Consider the following 19,444-nt stretch of genomic DNA (forward strand, 5'->3'; position numbering starts at 1 on the left):
TTTTGTAAACTGTGCTAAATGCAGTGCTGTTGTATTTGCATGCTGCTGGTGCCTTTTTTTAAAGACCCGATTCTTTAAATCACTCCTCACCGAGGCCGCTAACACCACGCCGCTCCGGTGTTTGCTGAGTCTGGACTCTTTGTTGTTTTCCATCAGTGTTTAAACATGTCTGAGCTTCAGAGATTCCTCCTGTTTTTCCTGCAGCAGCAAATAAAAATGCACGCTTTTACTGACCTGTGTGGTAAGGTGCTAATTACACAAACGTGTCAAAGGTGTAGTGTCCACTCCGACTCCTTCCTGTAGTCTCTTCTAATTCATGAAGCTTGTACCTGGGGAAGATGTGCATTACATACCATTTGTACAGAAATAGTGATATTCTATTGTATTTATTTAAAACTAACAGGGTGCTTTGAGATTAAAAAAACAAGAACCAACCAATATTTCAGTCACATGTGGTTTGTATTTATTTCCTGCAGCTGACACTTGAAGGTCAAACTCACCGCGGTGCTCCGCCCTGTTCAAACTCCTTTTGTACGGAATAAAAATAAGAATCTGTGGCCACACGTTACTGTAAGATCCCGTCTTAGTGTTTGCATCGACTGTACTGTGCTGTTACATCCTGCTTCCACTGTAATGATTAAACGGTGACTCTCCACCTCTGTCACGTCCCTGTCCTTGCTGCTGTTTCACTTGTTGGCTTTTGCAGGTTTGCAATCGCGGAACAACTTTTTACTTAAAGTCTGCATCGATCTGAGCTGTGATGGTAAAGATACTGAACCACCACGGGGGAGAGAGAGGCTGTGAGAGAGGCAGGGGGGCGAAGGTCGTCTGCCTCCGTGGGATGGAAAGTGAAAAATGATGGGGCGATTTAATTCTGGGGTTCTGGTTTTATTTGTTTGTGCTTTTTTAAATATATATAGCAGGAAACCGGAGGATGGATGACCGAAAAAGCCAAAACCAAAAAAATCTGCCCTCCTCCAGAGAGAATGACCTCAACTATTTGTTTGTTTTTATTGTGTTGAAGCCGTTTCAACATAAAAATATGGTGCTGAAAAAAGAAAAAAGTATTTTATAATGTCTGTAAGTAATTTTTTTAAATTCTTGTTTCTGTAATATATAATCTTTTTAAAAAGAGCTGCTTGACTCTTGTTTTTCTTCCAAACTGCTGTCATGATTTTACTACACAGGGCCACAAGGTGTCGCTATTTGTCAAAGTACTTGTTCATAGGCAACAACATAGGGAACGATGTCTATTAATAATGTATTTTAAATGCTTTATTATTTAGCAGTTTAAAGAGCTCTACAGGTTTTCTTGGTAATTATGTTTTTATTTCTGTGCGTTTTTTAATTAATTTATCTTCTGGATCAGCTTCATGTTTTGTTTTTTGACTTACTTTAATGTATTTTCCCCAAATCCTTAGTAGCATAATCTGCATTGGTGACAATATTAATTTATTTCTTGGTAATATAACAAAATATCCTTAACTTCAAATTATTTATGTGCTCTCCATTAAATATTTATTATGGTCTACTTTAGTGATTGCTGTTTCTATTTGTTACTAGAAGGTGAAACAGCGACATCTTGTGGCCATTCTGAAATTATGCCCCTGTTTTCCTCTAGATCAGCATCAGTTCGGTTTCATCACTAGTCACAGACTTTTAAAGAACTGGGATTAACTCGTTAACCTCGTTAGCGTAACTTTGTTCTCTGCAAGTAATTATTTCAAAATGCTTTCAGACATTTTATGCGTTTGTGAGTAAAAGACAGGCTGTTGGAGAGCTGCTAGCTTCACTTTTTATAAAGACAAAAACAGAAACCTCAGTTTTTCTTTGCTCGAGTGTTTTGCAGACAGATTTTGGCATCGTTATTGTTTTCTCCTCCTCTCAGCAGCTGTATTTAAACTTCTAAAACCAAGTCAAGCCCAGCTGTGTCACTCAGAGGGGGATGTAATGTGCTGCTACGTCGTCTTTGAGATTATGGGTCCTGTTTCCAAACTCACATGTTTAGCTGAGAAACAGCATCTGCTGAAGACGACTCAAAGTGGAAACTGCTGTGGTTTCAACAATAAAAGACAGAAAAACTGCAGCACAGATGGAGCAAAGATGCTTCCGATTATGAAACAAACAGCCCTGAAAGGCCTGCCAGCACCTCAGCTCGCAGCTCAGAGTTAAACACCTGCAACATCTGAGGACGCTCAGCCTTCAGGTTCAAACTGTGTGTGCTGACCTTTGACCTCCAACAATGTTTTTAAAGCCAGAGTTATTATGTAAACCTTCTCAGAGAAGACAGGAAGCCTGAGGAGGCTCTGGTGGTGATGATGGTGTGGAGACACTAAAATATAAAACGTGCCTGTAACTCAAAAGCATCTGGTTCAAATCCCAGCTGTGCCCCAAAAACACACAAACATGTTAAAACTTTTTTAAAGCTTCATTCAGATTCAACATTACATTCTAGTGTTTATTAAGACAACGTGTGACAGGTTCACATCAAAATTACAAAAACATTCACGCAATCAAAATCAAGTCAAAAAATAATAATTACGTAGAAACTAGTCTCACAGTCTTCAGTCGGGCGCTCGCCGGACGGCTGATTTAACCCATGAAAAGTCCGCCTGACAAAGAAAGACGAGTCCTGATGTGTTGGTATTCTCGTTAAACTGAAAACATTTGTCATGTGAAATGAAAAGTTTATAGAGAAACTGCACCTGTCACTTCGATGCTGGCTCCGGTGATGTACTGAGAGTCGTCCGAGGCGAGGAAGGCGCAGACATCAGCGACCTCTGGAGGACACAAAGAGCCCATCAGCTGATCTTTTTAATAAATTAACTTTAGTTTGTTTTATGAGGCCATGCAAACGTTCACCTTCATGCCACCAACATTTTCTGAGTTACAGCTGTCAGAGAGCTGGGCTGAAATTATGCATTTTTTAAAATGCATTATTTGTTTCAGCATTTTTGAGCCCTCTAAACTTTTGTTTCAGAATTGAAAAACACATTTGTTTGAAAAAGTTCAACTCGTCAATCATTGTTTCCCGGCTGTGAGTGTCACAGTGTCAACTCTGAAACTGCATCATCCTAATGAAGCAGTGTAACAGAAACAGATGTTTGATCTGTTTCTCGTGATTCTCTGAGAAAAACGCAAAAAAGTGCATTTTGTCTGTATTTTGAACGGTTGTTTCACCGTGTGTGACACAGTTTCAGTGTGACTCCTGTTTTCTAGCACAGTCCTATTTTAACACTCGTTAAAGTGGCTGATGACTCTAAAATGCAGAAACACTGATGTTCTCATGTTCCATATAGATGTTTGGACAAATCCCACTCATCCAACAGCTTTGTGTTCATTTAAACGCAGCTGGTGTCGGTGTGGCCGGAGCAGAACGACACATCTATGAATCTGATGTCCTGGATGAAGAGTGACAGTGAAAAGCATCAGTGATATGAAACTGACCCGCCGGCTCGCCCATCCTTCCCAGAGGCACCAAGGACTCGATCTGAAACACAAACATGGCTGCAGCTTCACTGAGGAGCAGGAAGTAAATAAATATGTTGGCAGCTTTGTTTCAGTCACAATATTTTTACGAGTTTTTATGATGTTTAACAGCTCGCTGCTGTGATCAGACTCCAGGAAATTGTTTTAAAAAAAGGAAAAAACTAAATTCACGTCACATTCAGCAGGTACCTGTTTGTGTGTGTCTGTGTGGATGTCTGTGTGCGTGTGTGCACCTGTGTGTGCGTGCGTGCGTGTTGTACCTTGCTAATAACCTTCTCTGGCACTTTATCTGTCATTGGAGTCGTAATGAACCCTGGCAGCACGCAGTTACAGCGAATCCCAAACCTGGAGAGAGAGAGAGGCGGAGACACAGGTGAGTTTCCGGTCAGCTCATGCGCGTCGCTGCATCACTTTGTTTTACCTGCTGAGCTCTTTGGCAGCGGTCCTTGTTAAACCCTCGACTCCAGCTTTAGAGGCAGCGTAGTTAGCCTGACCGATGTTTCCTACCTGCAAACAACAACCACAACACAGACATGAGATAAAGGCCACATAAACCATAAAGGACCCGCAGAGAGAGGAACACCTGCAGTGGTTTTTAAAGCTGCTTCAGGAATACAATATCTTTCATGCATCTTTTACTTTGAAAACTTCAAGGCAACAAAAACTTCAGTAGACATCATCTGCAGGATCATGCACTGCACTTTTACCTGAAGCCAGCACAAACACAAGATCCAATTCTGAGTTGGAGCTTTTATTTACACAAATATATCAATTAAGATGTAAAAATAAAATGTAAATACAATTAATTTTAAACAGATGCGAAGAAACTCAAAGAAAAGTCAAGCAGGAAAATAAACTGACGCTGAAACTGTCGTGACTCGATCGTCTCACAGGACACTGACTGCATCTCGACTAGAGTGGAGCTGCAGGACGAGTCACTGCTGAGACTTCAGTCTGCTGTCAGCTCAGCTTCATTCTCAGAGTAAAAAATCAGAGTTTTATTAATAATGTGCAGGTTTGGAACCAGAGACATAAACAGGGCAGTTTATACAGACTGTAAACTCAAAGCCTGCCTACAGGTTTATGTTCGGGTGTTTTTTTACTTCTGTGTGTGTAAACAGAATAATGACCAATGAGATTTTTTTTCTGTCTTTAATTCTTTTTGTTATTTTATTTTCTCCCTTTAAATTAAACTAAAGAACAAAAATCTCCAACTTTGACTCATTTTTTTATGTTTCTGTACAAAACTGTGACCCAAACCGCGCCTGCTCATATCTCACCTTTCCCACGATGCTGCCCACAGTAATGATGGATCCTTTGGGCGCTCCACAGGCCACCAGAGCCTGAGCGACCGCCTGAGTGATCAAGAATGAACCCTGGGAGAGAACAATGAAAAATGAATCCTTTCACTCTGATCTAACACAAGATTCAAATATATTTTTACCTGTGAGCTCGAGTGGATTTAATCACTAACAGGAAACAAATAAACAGCCCGTCACTGTTCTGCTGTTCACATCATTTTAAACTGTGTTCAGTCGTCTCTCGGCCTGCAGTGTGAGATGGAGGAGAAGCTGCCAGGTGTCAGCGCCGCCTACCTTCAGGTTGATCTGGATGACTTTATCAAACTGCTCCTCCTCCATGTTGAGCAGGAAGTCGTCCTGAGTGATGCCGGCTGCGTTCACGCACACCGAGGGAGGCTGGAAGTACCGAGTCTGCAGGAGGAACGAGCTTACGTTAAAGAAGGAGGAGGAGGAAAAGACGAACGCGCAGCAGGAGCGTTGTTCTCACCTGCACGCTCGTTACCAGCTTCTTGATGCTCTCTTTAGACGACACGTCCACTACAGCCGCCGTGTGGACCTGCCCCCTGAGGTCGCTCTGCAGACTCCCCAGCGTCTCATTGGCCGACTCCTCGCTGATGTCGGCGACCACCACGGAGGCGCCCTCAGAGGCCAAACGCTGGCACACCGCCCGCCCGATCCCACTGCCTCCACCTGGGTGGGAAGAGAGGAGCGTGAAGTCAGAGCAGGAGCAGAGAGGAGGAAACAGCAGCCTGAGACGCTGCTGTCTGAGGCGTCAGGAGCTCAGGATGTTTCTGAAATGAAAACAAAAAATAAAAGTCCCCACAAAAACATCTGGACTAGAGTTAGTCGTGAAAACACGACTGCAGGGCTCTCAGGTCCACTCAAAGCTTCCTGCTCTGATTAAACATCCACATTTAATAGTTTAGGAGCTGCCTGCCTGGAAATGAACGTTTCTGATGTTTGCGTTTCCTGTTTTAAAATGAAAGGTTGCGATTTACTACAAATGACTTGAACACGAGGAGCAAATGACAGGAAACTAACCTGAGCTACAATAAGAAACATTATCTCCACTAAAACACAATATGAACTCACATTTTCTCCACAGGTGAAATTTATTATGCATCAGATGTTGAGCTGGAGCCTAAATTTTAATCTCTTTATAACCTGCAAGCAGCCTAAACTCTGAATAATTAATTAGTGTGCATTAAAAATAATGTATTGTTATCTTTGGGAATATTTGCTAGAGAAACTGACCGGAAGAAGGAGTGGGCTATATGAACGATCCTTTCCTGTCGTCAGTTTATTCCACGGCAACAATAACCGAGCTGCACAGATGCGTCTAATTATATATGAATCAGCTGCTGCTGAATACTTTGAACAGCTTCACATGATACAAAATAAATCTCCTTAGTCTGAACGTCAGTCTGAAACTTCACAGCTCCTCTGAACTCGCAGAGAAGTTTAATGAAGCGCGAGTTTCCTTCAGCTGCGGAGATAACGGAGAAAACCTCTCCCGGTTTAACGGAGCAAAAACATCTGAGACAAAAAGAAACGGTCGGGTTTATTTCTCTGTGAAGGATCCGTAATAAAACATAAACTAACCGGTGACCAGCGTCAACCTTGAGATGAGCCTTGTGGCAGCCGCCATGACAGTTTGCTGTTGTTGTAGTTTCAGGTTTGTCCATCAGGCGGCGATAAAAAACGATGAAAAAAGGTAAACAGTGTTTAATGTAATGAAAACCCAACATCATCAGTAAAAAAATAAAAGCCAATACAGGCATTTTATTTTGAAATCGATACCGGTGTTGGGCCAAAAAGTGACCGTCTACCAAAAATGTTGTGTATGTTTTTATGTGTAACGTCTTTACCTAAAATGTCAAATAGACTGTAGTGAACAGGATTTACACAAAACAAATAAATGCCCTGTTTTTAGGCAACTTTATGACTGTATGATTATTGTTTCTACATTATAATCAATCCAAACTTTTGGCCACTTTTATGTTATATTTGTTGTTATTTCACTCTTAACAAAGAAATTTCCTTCATAACATGTTTCACAGATTATAGTCTAACATGTCATTTACAGCTGTTTAAATACCAGCGCAGCCACTGTGGAGCGCCACAGTAAGCGGAAACACGTCACCACCACGGTAGGCAGAAACACGTGACTTGCAAACCGCGCAAGTGGATCGTAAAGTTGGAACAGAGTCATTCACCGTTAGTAGGAATCAACAAGTCCGCTTACACTGATCATGCGTTACAACATGGGAATATTTAAGTAAGAGAGCTGGAGTCTTTAAACCACATTTTGCATTAAAATATGATTTATTGTTGGCATCAGAGATGGAAAGAAACGAAGTAGAAATACTTTGTTACTGTACTTTAGTAGTAGACTTTTGGGGTATCTGTCCTTTACTTTGCTACTTTTTTGTTTCTACTTTTACTTTACCTTACTTGATACTTTTGTACTTTACGTATGTTTTGGAGCCTGTACTTTTTACTTCCACTTGAGTAAAAACATGAGTCAATACTTTTACTAGAGTCTTTTTAAACAGAGGTATCTATACTTTTACTTGAGTAAAGAAAAATGTGTTCTTTTGACACCTATGTAGCGGTCACTTTCAAATGTATTTGTTTTTTGCTTCTTATTGAACAAATTCACTTCACTACTTTTCACTGTCTGTAACATCAATGTAAATTGTTCCATTTACTGCACATTGCACTTTATTCATGTCTTTTATTGCCCAGTTAGTTAGTTTAGTTAGCCTTTATTAAATTGTATGTCAATACATACAATTTACAAAAGTATCTTGTAAAGTATCTTTTTGTAAAGACTTTTCTCCCCAAATCTATTACATGCAAAGTGTAACGTGTTGTTTCTGCTGAAACCTAAACTGTTTTTTTTTTTTTTTTTACATGCAAAATGTTTTTATCTCATAATTTCAACTTAATCTGTTGTCTAGTATATTTTCTCTGCTCTGTCAATGTGGTCAAAACGCAATTTAATTTTCGCTATTAAAGTCGAAGTCACACGTTTCCACCTACTGTGGCGCTCCTCACCTTACAGTGGCTAAAGCCAGGTGCTCTTGTGGTTGCCACAATACCGGAAGTATTTACATGTGGCAGGATACCAGTGGTGTAAATACGTATTGTGGCCACTGGAGGGCAGTCAATCTCTGTTATCAGTCTGTTCAATTCAATTTTATTTATACAGCACCAAATCACAACAACAGTCACCTTAAGGCGCTTTATATTGTAACGTAGACCCTACAATCATATGACCCCCTATGAGCAAGCACTTTGGCGACAGTGGGAAGGAAAAACTCCCTTTTAACAGGAAGAAACCTCTGACAGAACCAGGCTCAGGGAGGGGCAGAGCCATCTGCTACGACTGGTTGGAGTGAGAGAAGGAAGACAGGATAAAGACATGCTGTGGAAGAGAGACAGAGGTTAATAACAGGTATGATTCAATGCAGAGAGGTCTATTAACACATAGTGAGTGAGAAAGATGACTGAAGAAGAAACACTCAACGCATCAGTCTACACCGCAGTGAGAACTCAGAAACGTTTATAGTTTAGAATATAGTTAATTTTCCTCATTTACTGGGTAGATTTATTTCAATATTCTCATTAAATATCTTATGATCAGTAAATCTGACACTGATGTGCTGCAGAAACCTTTAGAGGAACATTTATATATTTAGCCACACGTGGCTTTGATTTACAATCGTCTCCGTCATAATTCTGTTGTCTGTTTTTACTCTTGCACTTTTAAGTGTCTGTAAAAACTCTAGTCCAGCTTTTTCCTGAGAAATGAAACAGAAATTTATCAGCAGCGTCAGCGATGTGCTGAAGTCCAGTTCACTGTGTCCTCTTTGCTCTATTTATTTTCCAAGAAGAGATCCTGTTGCCTGGTAACTTCTGACTGCTTCATCTGGTTTTCACTTTCATCTTTCAAGGAGCTTTCATGAAAAATGAGCCAAACTAGACTAAGAGCAAAAACTAATTCGGCTGCAACAGATAAAACACCTTAATTTACATAAAATCCAATTAAAATATCACAAAAATATCTTTACATGTTTTTGTCCCAGCTGTCAGCATCATTACTGAATACATTTAAAGGCTGATATAAATATATCATTAATAAAATGTTAATAAAAGGTTCAGTTTAATATTATTAAGACTCCCAAGTTAAGAATAGATTTTAAATGTGACACCAAATACTTAAATGATCTTCTGTGTTATTCTGGACTTTTATCTGTTGTCAAAAAACTCATGTTTGGAAGTTTCAGCTGGTCTGTGGGGTTACACAGTGCAGCAGGACTGTTTTGGAGTATTAAATGGATTTTGTCTTCTTGTTCCCTTTTATTTATTATTAGTAATAATTATTAATAATCAATATAAACATGTCAGAGAATCTCAGGATTTTTAATATGCAGGAAAACTGCTTGCAGCAGGATGCAGGCTGCACATGTGAGGATACATGAAGTCAGGCACTGTGAGAACGTCATTCAGAGGAACTCGATTTTAATGCTCAGTTCCAGTTGTGTGTTGTTCCCCTCTGTGATGAGAGCGTTTGTTTTAAAAAGTCCAGATTAGGGTTAAAAAGTTCTTTCAGCAAAAGAATAAACAAACTGCAGTTAATACTTTAATCTGCGCCTCTCTTTGATCGCCAAACTGAAAACTTTGATGTATTTTTTATGTCGTGTTGTTTGAACTCAGGATGTAAATAAAACGTTGCCAAAGTCGGTGAAAAGACGTCTCAGTTTATTTATGTACAGATGTTCAGGTGAAGCGATGGAGTACACAGGCTTCAGGGTTCTGACAAACTTCAGACTGAAAATACTTTAAAAAAGGAATCAAAGGGAAACAAAAACATGCTCAGAGGCTGTAGGTTATCTACACCTCCACAATCCCGACACGTAACCTGTCCACAAACGTTTGCTTTCAGTATGAAAAGTTTCTCCTTTTTAAAATTCCTCCTAAATAAATAATCCGCTGCAGAAGAACAGAAAACACACCTTACCCTAAAAATCACAAACTGGTTTAGTAGTACAAACAAAACGAAACAGTGCATCATCACAACAACACGAATCCATCGTCGGCGTCTACTCGATCAAAACAAACTCGCCATCTCTAACCTGCTGTACTAAAGTTTAATCACACAAAGTAAAGTCAAATAAAACTGAAACTTTCAGCTGCCGTCGATCTCGAAGGCCGATTGTTTAAAGACAAACTTCTGGATTTAAAACCTCTCTGATCCGATGTTTTTGTGACTGAATTAAAGAAATCAGAGGAACAGATGTTATTGAGCACAGGACGAAACGCCCCCACAATTTATTAGCAGATTGGTCACATTAGAAAAAGCAACACGTTTACAGAGAAAAGGATGAGAAAACAGCCGACACAGAAACATTCATGCCCCTCCAACAGATGTGTGCAGATGTTCGTCAGCTCCTCTGTATCTCATGCGTTCTGAAGGTGCTTCTGTGTGCAGACCCACTTTTTCAACGCCTGCGTCAAAACTATGAAGAACGTCACGACGTCATTCGCACAGAAACACACACACAAATATTTCCCCTCTTTATCCACTCGGAAAAAAAAGAAAGAAACACAAACAAAAACGACTTCGCTCATGCCAGTTTCATTGTTCCCACAATGAGGGAATAAATTAGCTCCATAAAATGCTTCTTTATAAAAGAAATGTATTGAGTACTGTACACCTCGTCTATACAGCATAAAGACAGGGAGCACGGTGAGAAGGGAAAATTATCTCCAGAAATTAGACACATTCTGGCTCTAGCACCCTTATCCCTCCAACGCACGCCTCAATCTTCTTTATGTGCAGGAGATGGAGCGTCCCTCACTCCACCCGCCGAGGCCGGTTCTTCAGGGAGGAGAGCAGGAACCTCCTTCATGTCGGAGCTGAGCGCCGGGAACCCTCCATCTCTGCCGGGCTCGCCAGCCCTTCCTGCAGCTCCGTCAGCAGCTTTAAATAAGTTCAGTCCACTCGGGGGGAAAAGAGTCCAACGGGACATCTTTTCATATGAAGAGTCTGTCTCTCAGCCGGAGTCTGACTCACTTGTGTCTGAGGACGAGGACGAAGAAGATGATGAAGAAGAGTCAGAGGAGGAGCTACTGGCGCTGAGACGCGACGGCTGGGTGTGGGTGTCGGCTGCAGGCTTCTCGGCTGGAGGAAGAAAACAAAACAACATCAAGATGTGTTCAGAGGAAAACAAGGAAAACTACATTATGCTCCATGGCTGTAGTTTTTGGTCATTTTTCAACACCGGGACCAGTTTAGTCGTTGTTGATAAAGTTTCACTCTTCAACCATGGACGACTTACGTTTGGTCTTCATCGGCTTCTTTCCAGAGTTGAGCTGACCGCTGACGTCCATCAGCCTTCTCTCCAGCTCCATCTGCTTCTCCAGAGCGAGCTCTTCCCGCGACTTTCCAGCACTGTTCTTACTCGCTGCAGACAGAAGACGAGAACATCAATGAGCTGGAGTTTAACCAAAGATCAACTAACCCAGTGCTTATTCATTTTCTTCCCAATGTTTTATGAGGTTCACTAACTGTAAGGCTTTCGGGGTTTCTTCCTCAGACACGTCATGACGTATCGCTCCAGCTCCCGCAGCGTCGACGGCTTCAGCGTCTCGAAGTCTATCTCAATCTCCTCGGGGTTGGTGTCTCGGAGCGACGGCTCACGGGACTGGATGATGTAAACGACACGGCCGAGCTTTTCGCCGGGCAGCTTGTTGATGTCCAGGCTGAGCTGGCGCTTCTCGTCGTACGACATAGGCGCCGTCTCCTCCTCTTCGTCTGAGTCAAAATGGCTCACGAGGGGATCGTGGGCCACCTGCGGGATGACGTTGGCCTTTTTGGATCTGTTGGAGGAAAGCAGGGAGTGTTTAACAAAATAAAAATGTGCACAATGCAGTCAACTCATAAACTGTCCAGTAGGTGGCAGCACTCACTTGCTCTTGTTGTTTTTCTTGCTCGGTGCCTTCTTCATCGGCATCACGGGGCAGGGCACACTCTTGCTCTTAGATTTTGGAGTTTTGGTCATTTTCGGGGTCTTGGGCGGCCTGACAGGTGTCACATCCTCCTCTATCCTCCGGTGCTTCTCTTTCTCAACCTTTTTCTTCTTCTTTTTGTCCTTCTTGTCTTTCTTCTTCTTGGGTTTGGCGATGGGGCCCTGGGAGAGTGCGGTGAGCTGCTCATGAACAGCTTTTAGCTGAAAGATCAAAAAAATAAAAAGATAAAATGGCATCAGTGCTGCGAACAACCGGTGTGTGAACATGTGTTTACAGACATGCTGCTGTACACACCTGCTCCTGCAGCTCTGCCAGACGGTTCGCCCTCTCCTCCTCAGAGTCGGAGCTTGGGCTGCTGTCGCTTTCCTCACTCTCGCTGCTGAGCTCACTCTCAGAGGAGGATGAAGAGGATGAGGAAGACGAGGAAGAGCTCGGTGGTGCTGGAGGCTCATCTGGCATTTTAGCAATACAGAACTCAAAAACATCCTGGAGAGAGAAAATGGTTTGGTTTAAAAAAAATGCAACTGAAAATGAGAAGTAGAAGTTTCAAATTGCGAGAATTTAAAAGTTCCAATTAATTTTTTTAATCATTGAAATAAAGAAAATCACCTGGAGTTTTCTGGCCATGGCCACCACATCGTGGTCAGGAGGGTTGTACTTGTAGCAGTTGGAGAACATCAGTCTAACATCAGCGGAGAACTGGTGCGCCTCACGGTACTCTCTGCCGTCCATCTTTCGCTAAAACAACAAAAGAAAAGATTTTAGATAAACAGTCTCTGAACTTCAGTTTCAGAAGTGATAAATTCAGTCTGTGGAATGAATGCGTACCTTGATGGTGCTGAGGTCCATGGGCTGTTTAATGATGTCGTGGTAGTCGTGAAGACCGAGCGACGAGGCATCGACAGGCTTGTAAAACGGCCAGGCGTACGCGGCGTGCTTCTTCGACAGCAGCTCCTTCAGGACGCCGCTGCAGTAACGCATCTGAGGGCTCAGCTTGCTGCGGCGCACCGGCGGCGGCAGGATAGAATCTGGTAAGTCCTTCTTAGGAGGTTTGATGGGTCGTCCGCTCACTCCCCTCCTGTTCCCTCCTGCTCCTTTGGTGCCTACAACCACTGCTGGTCGGCCCATATTCATGTTGATATTCATTCCCATCCCCATGCCCATGCCGCTGTTGTGGTCCACCCTCAGAGAGGTCAGGGTTAGCGGTGAGTTGTGCCCCAGCCCCATGCCACTAACGCCCATCGTGCTCATTATAGGCATGGGTACGGTGGTCGGAGTGGTTGTGTCCGCTTTCCGCTTCACACCTTTTTTCTGTAGATGAGAAAAGAAGAACAGAGGAAGTCAGAGGAATCCCGTTTCATGTCTAGTCTCCATGAATTTTAGAACACATTCCAAAAATATAAATAGAAGAAGTCAAGCGTTACAGTTACCTTAGCCGTGGGCTGGGTGGGCAGGAGACCTGTGATTGTGGGCATGGTCTGCTCAGTCTGAAAGGCGTGGGGCATGCTCTTGGACAAAATGGTTTGTGGTGGGGTGGAGAGGATTGAGTCGGGCGTTTCTGGAGTGGGAGGCGAGTATGCTGACTGAGAGACAGCTGGGACTTGATGAGCTGTTGTCACGCCTCCAGAGACTGAAAGAGTGAAAGAGGAGAATCAGGCTGTGAAGTGACTGATCTTGTCCTGAGTGTACTACAGCTGCTGGCCTGACACATCTGCTCACCTGCATTGTTTTTCCCTTTTTTGCCATTTTTTGCAGACTTGCTGCGTGGAGGTGGGGGAGGCAGCTCCAACTCTTCCTGAGGCATCTGAGCCACCTTCTGCAGGAACGCCTTTTCCAGAGACTGAGCCATCAGCACGATGTCATCTGTCGGCTGCAGTGAAGGAAATTCACACAAAATGGTTTTAAAACAATGATATTAACACACTTTATACATAATACATTCATTAACTATAGTTAATAACTATAGGCAACATCTAAAGACATAATTATATACAGATACATAATATACAAGGGTAGTATTGCTCTAAATATTTTATACTATATATTTTTACAATTTTTGGTTATATTGACCAGGGCAGATTTACCTTGTTATAAATGTAGCAGTTGGTAAACATGGTGTTGAAGTCCTGCATGCACTCACTGGCACTGCGGTAGTAGTTATTTTCTAATCTCTTCTTAATTGTGCCCATGTCCATTGGATTTTTTATGATCTTGTGATAGTCCTGGAGGAAGAGAGGCATTTTCAGGGTAGGAAACATTCAAACTTCACTCTTTAAACAGGAACCGAAACCTGAAACTATACACTCACCGGCAGGCTGAGCTTGACAGCATCCACGGGTTCGTGAAAGGGCCAGGCAAAGTGGTGCCTCCACAAAGATTTGAGCAGGACTTTCTGCAGGAACTGCAGTTGGTTGGTCATCCTCCCCTGGCGGTTGGGGTCCTTCACCGGGGGCTGCGGGGGCCCGGAAGGGGTCATCTGGCTGTGGGGGGGCATTCCAGGACTCTCAAAGCCCTCGTAGAGCAGTGAAGGTTTTCGGATGCGTTTTCCAGCTGTGCCACAGTTCTGATCCATCATTATTCCCAACATACTGGCATCGGGCCCAACATGGGAGCTGCAGAGAGCACAGTTACAAAGGAACTGAGTATTTTGGTTTGAGCTGTGATGATGAAATTCTATTAAGTTTTTCTTCTCATTATAGAAAGGTTACAATGAATATTCTGTGCTGTACATCCTGGGATTACCATGTAAGCTAATCAACTTTCATAATAAATAAGTGTTCCCTTGTTGACGTATGCTTCCTGTTATCATGTCAAATTTGATACAAAGTCAAAAAGGATACTACACGTTTGTTAGCAAGCACCCATCTGCCTGACCCTGAGCGCTCACACTGGGTGAACTGGTACAAGCACTTCCTCTTCTACACGTCTCACTCAGACTTAAACCCAACACCCATTTCCATGCTTTAAAAAAACAAAACAACTTAGATTGTGGGAGGAGTTTAAGCTGCCATGTTACTGTAATGACTGGAATAGTGTAGAAAATTTACACACAAATTCTAATTCCTAACCTTGTCTACCACAAGCCACCCATTAGTCATTAACACAGGATTGTGATTATATATAAACAGAGCTTAGGGTACACATTAACTTGTCACAGTATTAACACTAAGCCACTCCTCCTTCTTGTTCTGTGTTTGACAGGTGCGAGACACCGACTATCTAAACTCGTTCTCTGCAACCATGACTGTACCTATGAGCGCCTGGTGACTTCAGAGTTATGTTTGGATGACAGGAGAAAACAGTTCTATACAAAAGTCACATTACCAATACGTAACACGACACTTTGCACCAGCGAAGGAAGACCATCTCTGTTGAACTCTGGTGTTGACCTGACTTACCATTGTGCCTCCATGTGTACCTTTAATAACACTAAGGTGTAAAGAAAGCATATCCTTATACACTCTAGAGCCAAACAGCATAGTTACGGGTACTGGATATAAAGTAACAGTAGTTGTATTTTATGTCATTAACTGTGCAGTATTTTCAGAGTCTGGTTACTTGGATGGGGACTGTTGGTGGCATTAGCATCAAATCTACAGTGACACTAATGCTAGTATTTTTAATTTAAAAAGAAAAATGTAAAAACCAGCAATTCTGTTTATTCAGTTGTCCTCTTTCAGTGCTGCAAAGTATTGACTCACCATGATCCACCTTCACTGGCCCACCATCTGAACCACAAGACTTACAAGACTAACCAAGGCCAGAGGGGGTATTTAAGGTCACCCGCCTGAAAACTGGTTTCTACCAAAAGCCTGAAACAGCTGGTGTTGTATTATTGGATGCTGCACCATTACCATTAAGTCAAAACAGAAAATTGTTTTGTTTTTTTTTAAGTTCCACATTTAAGCAAACAATGCAAGTAATATAACCATGGGATTAGTAGCTTAAGTCTCCTATGCATAGCCTAAAGGTATGTTTGCACTGATCCACCCTACACACAAAATGTAAGAAGAATTAGCAACATGATACAACAAAAGGAGTGCAAAGCTATTGTAAACCAGTCATTTTAAATGATACAACTGTTGGAAACACATTTGACAGTTAGTGTACTTTATTATTAAAAAGGGAAATAATCATGTACAAAATATAACAGCACTACACAAAAAACATGTTGGCCCAAAAAATATTTAACAAATTAAGAGACAAAAAATAGATTCTCCATTAAAGTATTAAAAATTTATCATATTTAGAGACAGTTTTTTGGCATTATCGGATTAGTTCAAAATGATAGCAGCTGCTAACTACTGGGGCTAGTGTGCGCTGTAACCAGGCAACCAAGGGAAACACCCAACATATATACTAATAACCCTACATTAAAAATAACATTTACCAGAGACATTGACAGGCTCTCTGTATGTGTGACAATACTACTTTAATAATACATAAATAACTGGTAGTGGTGCTACTGATAACGGAGCGTTAGCCGTTATGCTACAATGGAGTCGTTACACCGGCGATCACAACAACCCCATGACCGCCACATGGCTACAACAACAAACCAGCGAAACACGCAGTGACTCTGCCGTGGCGGTGCGCCCGACCCCCCTACGTATGTACTTGCACAACGATCAAGTTTAACTATGTTTTTGTGCTACACAAATGCCACATTTATACATTAGATAAAGCCTTCTTAAAAGATGCCAGGTCAGCATTGTCAATTGTCACTGTCAATAAACGCAGACATACAGCACCAAACGTGATACTTACGCGTCTCATGAGCAACCCTTTGGGCTCAGGCTAGAGCTAGTAATGCTAACTGCTAGACAGTGTGAGAGAGCGGCCAACGGCAGCCGAAAATGGCGCCGGCACAGCGCTCAACAGTCGCAGTTTGTTATGTTAAAAAGCCCAAAACAACCTTACTTCTTCCACATGAAAGTCACTTCTAATGCCTGTAACGACACGATAAAGTCCTTCCTGTAGCATACTCAGCGTCCACCTCTCTTCAACTGGCATTACAGCAAACAGGGTGCCCGTTCCGTTATATTTAAAATAAATAACCATAAATGTTCACAATATTCCGACTGATGGAAAGCTGAGAGTCAGTTATACCGGTAGATACCTGTCAATGGGCGGGTTAACAGCCATTTCCATCGGGATGGATCCGGATTCTGTTTTTAGCTACACTCAAACCAGGATCCGTCTCCAGTCGTCAGATCTCTCCGTTCCCCGCCACGGAGCTCTCTTTCAAATCTGCTTCGCTGAAATGGCGACTATGCGACTACACCCGGCTTTTTATAGACCCGTCGCAAAACCCATTGGACACACCACCCCAAAACGTCCCCGCCCCTTGGATTTCTACTGGCTGTTCACGACGTCAGTTAAAATGACCACACCCCTGGATACTGAAACTCTCCAACCTGCAATTCATGTCAGCCTATTCGCAAGATTTTCCTGTCCGTCAAATAAGTTGCACAACACTATTGGTCCACCCTTCTACAGCCTTTAAGATATACTGTATGCAACTGGCTCCGCCATTATTATCCCTCCAGAAAGCGAGGGCAAGGAAGCCAGCCTGCTCCATATCATATTACATTACGTCAACGTGTTGAGAGCGACGACGGGTATTGGTCAAAGCTGCTGTAACGCGGGCTTTCAGGGTAAATACCATGAAGCCTATTGGTTGTTGCATCCAGTCACGCGTACCCTCGAAGAGCCAAGGGCTTCTTCCCACGAGCGTTGTACTAAACAGTACATCCGCATTTTTTTATCTAAGGGAAACGAAGCACAGCCGCCATCTTTAAGCACGTTGAGAGACAGTAATATGATCAAATAACCCTCAACTCAAAACACACAATGTCAAGAAAAACCTGTAAAACGCCGTATATTCGATTTACACGCGCAAACGGTGTAAGATCCCAACACTTGGTGAAGAAAGCGCCACAATTTTAACAGTCAGACCAGCCAAGCCTGTAAAACGAGGCCTCCACGACCCGCAGTTACACGCTGTGAAAGGGCGCAGATCAGGCCTTACACATAATTTAACTAAACGATGTTTGTGCTGAAGCCATCATTTACATCTTTCATCAGCAATAAAAACCTAACACGAACACCTATAAGAAGGTCACAGAAACCAACGCCTGAATGACACAGCAGTTTTCATTAACAACCTCATCCAATGCCTGATTAAATCAAGCTCCAACCGAAATATTTACAACTACGTTAACCAATACAGTCCAAGGGAATAATTAAATTAAAGATTGGACTATTGTTTTAAAGATTAAACCATCAAACCACACCTTTGTGGTTCAACCAAACAATAAAAGACCAAATAACATCAAGATAATAGTAAAAAAATCGTACTTAATAAACCTATATAAGCGGCTTCTTTTTTTTCTTTTTTTTTTAAAAAAAAACGACTTAAACTCATTGAAACGACGACACACAAAAGGTTACCTAACCACTGCGCCCATCCCCCACACCAAGGTTACAAATTCTCTGCAATGTCACTGAAATACACGATACAGCACTGGCACATATTAATACAGATTCAAATATTTCTAACGTTTTCATAACATTGTGCTGTAAAAACAAACATTAAACTAAACATTTTTAAAAATATATATAAAAAATATAAAATGAATGTTGAGTATAAGTCAATAAAGTCTGGAATGTAAAGTAAGTAAGAAATTCCAATGATAAATCCCAAAATAATGCGAAACCTTTCTTCAAATTATCTTCTTGTCTTCCACCTCGATACTTTTTAACCAACACATTTCCCTCAAACATGTCCGCCTTCTTCCCCCATTCCCTGCGCAGGGTGGGGGAGGGGAGTCATGTGACGGCTCGTGCCCGTTCATCAAATCTGGACACGTGGCATTCTGCAAACACCGCGATAAAATGTGTTCAACGCGAGCCCGAGCTCATAAAAACACCGTGTCCATATCCAGAGAGACGCGCAGATTATTCGCCACAATTAGGCGAATAAAGTTGTCGAAATATCCGAACAAAGGACATACTTTCCGTAGGATTTGGCTCATTCTGATTGGCCAGGCGTGACCACGTGACTAAAAAACGATTGCAGTTTTATTGATTGCGCTGTTTGCCGAACTCTTGCACCTGTAATCCGTTTATGATCGCCGTAATAATCCACATCTCATTTGTCGGAGTTTGTCAAAGAAAAATACTGACATCTGTTTTTTTCTTCTGATCGTGATTGCTGTCGATCTGCGTCTGCGTTGCACCATGAAACATGGCGCATGCGCTTATCCCACGTAGACGCCTTGCCAACAATGCCCCCAGTGTGCGAGAGCGACGCTGATCCAGGAGCAGTTTTACCCATAAAATACGTTCTTGTGTTCTGCACTTAGTGTTCCCTGGAAGGAGGTGGGATTCAGCTGGAAGTGATGAGTGTTATTTTACAGATTAAAGCAGGAAAAGGGGATAAACTGGGGATTTTATATAAATAGTTTTTTAACAACAATTTAACTTGTTCTGACATTAAACTACAATCTATTCCTTCCCCTACCCTGTCCTATCTAGTATGTATGTCTCTTTAGACGCATATCCATCATCTCCGCTTTTGTCTCTATTTTTTAATGTAATTTTGAAAAATGTTT

The 19,444-nt window shown here is 42.1% G+C and overlaps 2 protein-coding genes across 3 annotated transcripts; both read right to left on the minus strand.

Moving 5' to 3' along the window:
* Positions 1-2,413: 2,413 nt before the first annotated feature.
* Positions 2,414-6,476, minus strand: hsd17b8 (hydroxysteroid (17-beta) dehydrogenase 8). 2 transcript variants are annotated; one of them, XM_085263094.1, is made up of 9 exons: positions 6,393-6,476; positions 5,278-5,480; positions 5,085-5,201; positions 4,770-4,865; positions 3,911-3,996; positions 3,750-3,834; positions 3,448-3,490; positions 2,706-2,780; positions 2,414-2,612 (listed from the first exon to the last, which is right to left on the minus strand). In XM_085263094.1, exons 1-9 carry the CDS (start codon positions 6,436-6,438, stop codon positions 2,593-2,595), a joined length of 771 nt encoding a protein of 256 aa, XP_085119220.1. In that variant the 5' UTR covers positions 6,439-6,476; the 3' UTR covers positions 2,414-2,592. The 2 variants fall into 2 exon arrangements, with proteins under 2 accessions (XP_085119220.1, XP_085119221.1); XM_085263095.1 differs by lacking the exon at positions 6,393-6,476 and adding an exon at positions 5,883-6,016.
* Positions 6,477-9,536: 3,060 nt separating this feature from the next.
* Positions 9,537-19,053, minus strand: brd2a (bromodomain containing 2a). The gene is made up of 12 exons (XM_085263015.1): positions 16,948-19,053; positions 14,137-14,440; positions 13,913-14,050; positions 13,548-13,698; positions 13,259-13,458; positions 12,657-13,139; positions 12,438-12,566; positions 12,123-12,314; positions 11,769-12,028; positions 11,368-11,678; positions 11,138-11,263; positions 9,537-10,980 (listed from the first exon to the last, which is right to left on the minus strand). Exons 1-12 carry the CDS (start codon positions 16,977-16,979, stop codon positions 10,853-10,855), a joined length of 2,454 nt encoding a protein of 817 aa, XP_085119141.1. The 5' UTR covers positions 16,980-19,053; the 3' UTR covers positions 9,537-10,852.
* Positions 19,054-19,444: the final 391 nt, after the last annotated feature.

This window comes from Mchenga conophoros, linkage group LG22 (assembly GCF_057382185.1).
Source record: "Mchenga conophoros isolate Kocher_MC1m ecotype Shallow Benthic linkage group LG22, M_conophoros_male_GT1.1, whole genome shotgun sequence".
Classification (NCBI taxonomy): domain Eukaryota; kingdom Metazoa; phylum Chordata; class Actinopteri; order Cichliformes; family Cichlidae; genus Mchenga; species Mchenga conophoros.